The 8341-nt window shown below is 38.8% G+C and overlaps 1 protein-coding gene across 1 annotated transcript in view; it reads right to left on the bottom strand.

Moving 5' to 3' along the window:
- KNTC1 (kinetochore associated 1) overlaps nt 1–8341 on the bottom strand; it is a 72548-nt gene that overhangs the window by 61779 nt on the left and 2428 nt on the right. The window contains exons 2-5 of the mRNA XM_022598091.2: nt 7861–8031; nt 3102–3222; nt 1259–1374; nt 380–458 (exon numbers count right to left, since the gene is read on the bottom strand). Of these exons, the coding sequence (XP_022453799.2) occupies nt 380–458; nt 1259–1374; nt 3102–3222; nt 7861–7989 (445 nt within the window). The 5' untranslated portion in view covers nt 7990–8031. The remainder of the gene's footprint in view (nt 1–379; nt 459–1258; nt 1375–3101; nt 3223–7860; nt 8032–8341) is intronic.

The following is an 8341-nucleotide window of genomic DNA, read 5'->3' on the forward strand; positions in this document are numbered from 1 at the left end:
AATTTCATTTGCCAGAAAAAAAGAAACTCAGATATATCAAAATAAATTAAGGACCAGTTAACATTTGTTAAAAAGAAATATGATAAATACACTGAAACCCATAAGAACATATTAAAAGAATATTATGTCTCCCTGATAATCTATAGAACTCTCAAAACTGTAAAAAGTTTAGGATATTATACTTAAGAAGAGTACATTTAAGCCTGAAAAGAGCTAAAATCGAAAACTTGTTTTTTAAAATAATATTAATTGCATCCCTACAAAGTTTAACATTGTGTAGGTAACACCAATTAATTTACATAATATATTAACTATAAATCTGATTTTTTGACTGGGTATTAATAAGAAGACATTAAAAAAAGAAATTAAAAGCACTTACCTTCATTTGAACTATCTTTCTCAATAACAAGATTCCGGTAAGTACACTGATTTTCATCATTAGCTTTCTGAACAAAAGCCTAATTGCAAATTAATTTCAAATTAATTTCAAATGATAAGATTAAACCCAGAAAATTACAGTCAAGGATTATATTCATTAAACTCTAGGGATATCAATTATCATTAGCAATAATTCTGCCTATATTCCAAACATTTTAGTTTTCAAATGGAAAACTATTTACAAGCTTCCTGCAAAAATGTTTATTTTCAATATAAAACTGTTTTGGACAAGTATACTATCTTCAAACCATACTTTTTCAATTTTGCATTTATTTCATATGTTTTGTGGATGAAAAATGTTGCCTGCCACATTAGCAAACAAAGGATGCTGCGACCATGAAGCCAAGAGGGAACTCAGGATGGAGATAAACAGGCTGCCCACTGTCAAGCCATCAGCCATTGCAACTCCCAACTGTGCATCCTGAGGGGACTCAGGATGGAAAAGCACAGGATACTGGCCCTAAGACAGCAAAGGTGTATATCAAAGGAATAATTTCACTACCTGGTCTCCCTTGCAAAACTCCTATGTATCCTGGCTCCTCCCTCATCTCTTCAGAGCTGTCCCTCAGAGCATCTGAGAGGCTGCCTCCTGGGCTTGAAGTTCTCAGGAAGTCCGCCCAATAAAACATAATTCTCAACTTTTAGGTTGTGCACTTTTTTTTCAGACAGTTTCTAAGGTATGATTCTTAAATTCAATGTAAAGAAACATTATTATTTTAATTTAGGCCACAAATCAAGTAATGTTTTGCTAGAGCTTTAGCTTTCTAAAAGATAATTTAGAATTTAGATAATGAAGATGAAAAATGTAACAAGGTCTTACATTGGTGAGTAATGTTTGCTTTGATGTTACATGAATAAGATGTAAGTTGCCACTTCTCTCCCCAACCAGAAGAAACTTTCCTTCTTGACATAGGCCAACCACATCCACTTCAGTATCTGAAAATTTCAAGTCAAAGTTACAAGCTTCCTCTGAAAATGTTTATTTTCAACACAAAATATTGCAAATTTTGTTATTAAAAGTCAACTCTTTTAAGCTTCTTTTAAATATTTCATGAAAGTAGTGACTAATGTAAAAACGAACGCTACTGACTCTTTGTCAACAAATATTTGCTGAGCACTTAGTATATGCTAAGCACTGTTCTAGGTCTTTGGCATATATCTGAGAATAACAACAAGAGTCCCACCTTCATAGAGCTCAAATTCTAAGGCAGAAATAGATGATAAACAGTCAGCATAGTAAGCAAATTGTATGACATACACAAAGGTGATACATTCTCTGGAAAAAAGAAAAAGGAGAGCAGCGAAAGAGAACTCAGAAGAGCCATACAGTATCAGGTGGAGTGCTCAGGAGAGCCCCCTTTGATAAGGTGAGATTTGAACAAAGACTTGAAGGAGGTAAGGAAGTTATTGCTTGTACACAGCAAGAAGGCCGGGGGAATGACATGGAGATCGGGAGGGAAAGACTAAGAGATAAAAGCAGTAACATATAAATTGCTTATAACTAAAATTATTCAGCAGCAATATCTTTATACAAAAGTATTATATGTAGGGACTTCCCTGGTGGCACAGTAGTTAAGAATCCGCCTGCCAATGCAGGGGACAACGGGTTTGATCCCTGCTCTGGGAAGATCCCACATGCCGCGGAGTAACTAAGCCCATGCGCCACAACTACTGAGCCTGTGCTCTACAGCGCATGAGCCACAACTACTGAAGCCCACGTGCTGCAACTACTGAAGCCCACGTGCCTAGAGCCCGTGCTCTGCAACAAGAGAAGCTACTGCAATGAGAAGCCTGCGCACCGCAACGAAGAGTAGCCCCCGCTCGCTGCAACTAGAGAAAGCCCACGCACAGCAACAAAGACCCAACGCAGCCAAAAATAAATAAACAAACAAACAAATTTATTTTAAAAAAAGTATTATATGTAAAACACAGCCTCACTTTTAATTGGTGAAACTGTGAATCTTGGGGACCCATCAGGGTAGATGCGTTAAGATTCCACAAAATATGGGTTTCTCTCCTGCAAACTGTGATCGAGATTTTGTTCTTATGTGCATACCTTCTAATTCCTTTTCATCTACGTTCTTTTTAAAAATAATTAATTAATTTTCAGCTGTTCTTACGCAAACACTTCAATAACCATCTTTCTCTCAAAATTTCAGAAAAAAATTCATAATACTATCCCCTATTTTCCAGCATAATCACTGACTTGTCTGTCCCTTAATTTACTCTGAAGTCCATACTTCCATATACACACTTAAAGCCCTTTAACTCAATAAAGAATTAATTCATAAGTACTTTTAAAAAACTTTTTATAGTGCTAAAAATATTCAAATTATCTGTTGATGGTATTGAAATTATGTACAAGATTCAGGAACTTAAACATAATTGGGCTCAACTGTTTTCTACAGTATTCTAACACAAAAACCACGCAAATAAATTGTTGCTTTCCATGTATGTTTTTCCTTAGACTTATTGAGAGAAGGGATCATCTTCAGTACCTGATCCGTCTGGTACTCAGCACAAGGCACTCAAGGTTAATTTTTTGAAATTAGTGTAATTTTGAGTCTTATAAATAATGGAGTAAAGAAAAGGCAATACTGTAGAAATTGGTAGCAAGATATAGTTGACTTCCAATTTATTTTACTGCATTACATTAGACTTACCAAATATAAGATGCAATTGAAGCAATCTACAAATACTGTCCAACAGTATCACTGATTGGTCCGCTACAATAATAAACCCATCACTTAAGCTGCATGCTTGTAGTTTTGGATTTAATGAGGCCTGTGGGAGGGAAAAGCAGGACTAAAATAAAACATTTTTATACATGTTTAACAATACTTATCAATAGTATCACCATAGTCACAATCACCCAAGTTTAAAACTTCACCTGATAGGCCTTCTTTCTTTAGCCCATATATCTAATGAGTCAAGCTTTTCTTTGTATGATATATCTTGAATCCATTCAGAGCCTAGAACAGGGAAATAGTCCAGGGTTGCTAGAACAGGGCAAAGGATTCGAAAGTACAAGTCTTTGTTTCCTAAGGGCCGAGCTTATGCCTGGAGAAGCCAGCAGGCATTAACGTAAATGAATGAACCAATACTGGCATAAAGTCTCAGGGTCTGGGAAACAACAGGGAGGGGGACTGTGAACTGGAGGGCACGAGGCCCCACATAAACTAAAGAGAACAGAGTCAGCCAGATGAATGCCCTGTGGAAATGCGATCCTGGCATGGCCACAGCTTCCAATTTACCAAGAATATCTGGATCTTTGTGTGAAATATTCTAATTTTTAAATATTGGCAACTAAGTCAACATTTTAAGAAACACAATGCAAGCCAAATATAAGTCTCCTGTTTGTAGCTTCTATTGATTAGAGCTTCCCACACATAATCTTTTTTTTTAATTAATTAATTAATTAATTTTTAGTTGCACTGGGTCTTTGTTGCTGTGTATGGGCTTTCTCTAGTTGTGGTGAGTGGCGGCTGCTCTTTGTTGCGGTGCAAGGGCTTCTCATTGCGGTGGCTTCTCTTGTTGTGAAGCACAGGCTCTAGGTACATGGGCTTCAGTAGTTGTGGCACACGGGCTCATTAGTTGCAGCTCGCGGGCTCCAGAGCACAGGTTCAGCAGTTGTGGTGCACAGGCTTACTTGCTCCACGACATGTGGGATCTTCCTGGACCAGGGCTTGAACCCGTGTCCCCTGCATTGGCAGGTGGGTGCTTAACCACTGCGCCACCAGGGAAGCCCTCCACACATAATCTTGAAGCCGTCAGATAGCTCAGTAGTTGAGAAGGCTGTCACTTACTAGCTGAGTAATCTCAAGCAAAGGCCTCAACTGACTCTCTGGTAAAGCTGGAATAATAATAATAATGCCTACGACGCTGGCTGGTATGGAGATTCAATGAATTAATTCATGTAAAGGGCTTAGAAGGGAACCTTGCCTGTAGCATATGCTGGGATAAATGTTAATTACTCTTAATCTTCTCTGACAAACTAAGCCAATCAACTCATTTTATACCTGTTTCAATGGTCACCTTCTGCAGGTGTAACTTTTGAAAACTACATTCTGATCCCTCTTATACTTTTTTTTAAAAATAAATTTTATTTATTTATTTATTTATTTATTTATGGCTACATTGGGTCTTCGTTGCTGCATGCAGGCTTTCTCTAGTTGCGGCAAGCAGGGGCTACTCTTTGTTGTGGTGCGCGGGCTTCACAATGAGGTGACTTCTCTTGTTGCAGAGCACGGGCTCTAGGCGTGCGGGCTTCCATAGTTGTGGCATGCAGGCTCAGCAGTTGTGGCTTGCAGGCTCTAGAGCGCAGGCTCAGTAGTTGTGGCACACGAGCTTAGTTGCTCTGCAGCATGTGGGATCTTCCCAGATCTGGGCTCGAACCCGTATCTCCTGCATTGGCAGGCGGATTCTTAACCACTGCGCCACCAGGGAAGCCCCGATCCCACTTATACTCTTAACTTGCTTCTTCAACTAGTGAAAAGTTACACCAAAGTGTCGCAAAGAAGAAACTGTGCTACATGTCCTAGGGGTCTACCCAGGCTGTTTTCTCTGCCTGGACTGCTCTTCCCCCTCTTCTTTTTAAGATTTTTTTTGGCTGTGCCAGGAGGCTTGTGGGATTTTAATTTCCCAACCGAGGATTGAACCCGGGCCCTTGGCAGTGAGAGTGCAGAGTCCTCACCACTGGACCACCAGGGAATTCCCAAGACTTTAATTTTTAAGAGCAGTTTTACGTTCATAGCAAAATTGAAGGGGAACTATAGAGATGTCCCACATAGCCCCGTGTTCCACACATGCATAGCCTCCCACATTGTCAATGTTCCTCACCAGATGATACATTTGTTGCAAATGATGAACCTACACTGACACATTATAATCACCCAAAGTCCACGGTTTACATTACAGTTCACTCTCAGTGTTGTACATTCTGTGGTACACACATCTAGCATTATGGTCTCATACAGAATATTTTCTCTACCCGAAAATCCTCTGGGGTCTGCCTACTCAACCTTCCCTCCAACCTCCAAACCCTGGCAACCGCTGATCTTTTTTTCACTGTCTTTTCATTTTCCAGAATGTTATAGAGTTGGAATCAAACAGTATTGTTTGATCAAACAGGTTGTTTACTCCTTGTGTGAGATTTAGCAGATTGTGTTTTTCAAGGACTTGGTCCAATTCATTAGGCTATCAAATTTGTGGGCATAGAGATGTTCATAATATTCCTTGATTATCCTTTTAATGTCCACAGAATCTGTGGTGATGCCCCCTCTTTTATTCCTGATATTAGTAATTTATGTCTTCCCTCTTTTTTCTTAGTTATCCTGGCTGGTGGCTTATAGATTTTATTCATGTTTTCAAAGAACCAGCTTTCGGTTTCATTGATTTTCTCCATTGATTTCTTATTTTCAATTTCATTAATTTTTGCTCTCTTGTTATTTCTTTCTTTCTTTTAAAAAATATTTTATTTATTTATTTATTTGGCTGCAGTGGGTCTTAGTTGCGGCATGTTGGATCTAGTTCCCTGACCAGGGATCGAACCCGTGCCCCCTGAATTGGAAGCATGGAGTTTTAACCACTGGACCACCAGGGAAGTCCATCTTCTTTTTCAGGTTTCCTAACTTGAAACTTAGATTATTGATTTTAGATCTTTCTTCTTTTCTAATATATGCATTCAATTTCCCTCTAAGCACTACTTTTGCTGCATTCCACATATTTTGGTAAGCTGTGCTTTCATTTTCCGTTTTTTCTTAAGGCCCAAGTCAGGTGCTAGTTTATGAAATGCTCCTTAAATTGTCCCAACCCACAGTGAGCTCTCCATCCTCTGAATTCCTACTGCATTTACTGTCTGTACCATTCATTTGGTAGTTCTCATATACTGACTTGCACATCTAGATAGGTATCTTTTATTGCTTGTGTCCTGTCTGCCTAACTTTAAGGAAAGATCCTAAAGAGAAGAGATAATGTTACCTTACCAAGGGCCTAGCATGGGTTGTGAACATAGCATTTGCTACAAGTAATGCCCCAAGCTAATAACAAATGGAATTTTAGTTGTTAACTGAATTCAAAGCTCAATACACACTATTATTTTTCAACAGCAGCCCTCAGAGATCAAGTGGCCTGGGCCACTTCCATCTTTTAAGGCTGCTGGTAATATTAAAAAAATAAAGAAATACCACTTTCTCATTACAGAACTTATGGTATTCTTTACACTTTTGCCTTAACAAATAAACAATTTAATGCCAAAGAACACAATTTATCTGTATTACTCATAAAAATTATAAATCCTGTGACTTTTAAATGCCACAAAGCAGTAAAGGCTGACAACAGGATACAAGTTGAATAAAGAATGATTTTTTAAAAAATCCCTATTAGTCTCTGAATGCTCATTTGAAGAAAAGTCAAAAGCCTACACTTGAGGTCATTTGTGAATAAGGTTCCCCAGAGGAGGCCCTGCCTTTCTAGCCCTAGAAAATACAAATCTTGTCTGGTCTCTTCTCCTTTCTTTTACACTTTTTTTTCTTAATTAGAGAATTAAACATTACATTAACTTACTATGGGAAGTAGAGGAATCCTGGGCTATAATACTGTGACAGAAGATCATTTGCACTTTCTCTAAAAGAAACTTTTGTTTACCACGACCAACAAAATTTTAACAAAAGCAAATTACTAAGAAAGCAAATCAAAGATAAAAAACTAAAAGCAGGGATTCCCTGGTGGCGCAGTGCTTGAGAGTCCGCCTGCCGATGCAGGGAACACGGGTTCGTGCCCCGGTCCGGGAAGATCCCACATGCCGCGGAGTGGCTGGGCGCGTGAGCCATGGCCGCTGCGCCTGCACGTCCGGAGCCTGTGCTCCGCAACGGGAGAGGCCATAACAGTGAGAGGCCCGCGTACCGGCAAAAAAAACAAAAACTAAGAGCAATATTTTCCGTAAAAGGCAGAGAATAAGGTTTCAAGCCTGGTGTGAGAATGGTGGAATAGTTATTAAAAGAAGAAAGTTAAAATATAGAAAGAAATTCATGGAAAGGATAATCTCAACCTCAGTAGAGTGCTTAACTCAGGGGTGGAGTATGAGAAGAGCCCGGGATCAGGAACGGCCTCAAGGGGCTTGCTTCGATTCTATTGGTAATGTTTTACTTCCTAAGCTGGTGGTGGATATTCTTTGTATCATTTTATATACATCTGTATGTCTAAAATGTCAAGAGGAGCTATGAAAAATTCAGGTTTGGAATACTGACCATAAGGTGATGCAGGGGGAATTCAGATGGAAATTTCCAGTGATCTGATACTGAACTTTGATTCCCTGAGAAAGGACTATGCTCATTTATAAAACATTTACCACGTGGCTACTAGTCTTACTAAACATTCAGTAAAAATTTTGTGAATGAAAACAGTCCGCGTCATAACCATTACCTTTTCAGAGGAGATCTTCGCTAGTAAATCTACTTGATATAAAGCAGTTCCATGTTCTTTTCTTGAACCAACACTTAGGTACCCACTTCCTGTATCATCATTTGTTAGCAGCTCAATATCATTCCACATGTTTCTGAGATTGTTTTCCTGAGACAAGAACCACTGCCTTCCCTGTGACAACATGTAAAATTAGGCCAAATTTTATTGTTGCATAGACTCCAGTTCCTTGGGAAATGAAAATGCTTTATCCCCCCCCCAAATATACATATACACACACACACACATCAATAAGTAAAGACTTCTCTGTCTTTGTGTTATTTCTGTGGTCACTAGACACTTTGGATCAATAAGATACATGGAACTAGTGCTATGGTTATCACTAGAGAAGAACATATTTGTTTAGGGACACAAGGAAACAATTCCAATCTTACCAATCTGTCCTAGAGCTACTAGTATTTTCTGTGCCTAGCTGAAATTATAA

Source organism: Delphinapterus leucas, chromosome 14 (genome assembly GCF_059928025.1).
Source record: "Delphinapterus leucas isolate spDelLeu-1000000601 "Yukka" chromosome 14, BTC_Dleu_Yukka2, whole genome shotgun sequence".
NCBI classification, from domain to species: domain Eukaryota; kingdom Metazoa; phylum Chordata; class Mammalia; order Artiodactyla; family Monodontidae; genus Delphinapterus; species Delphinapterus leucas.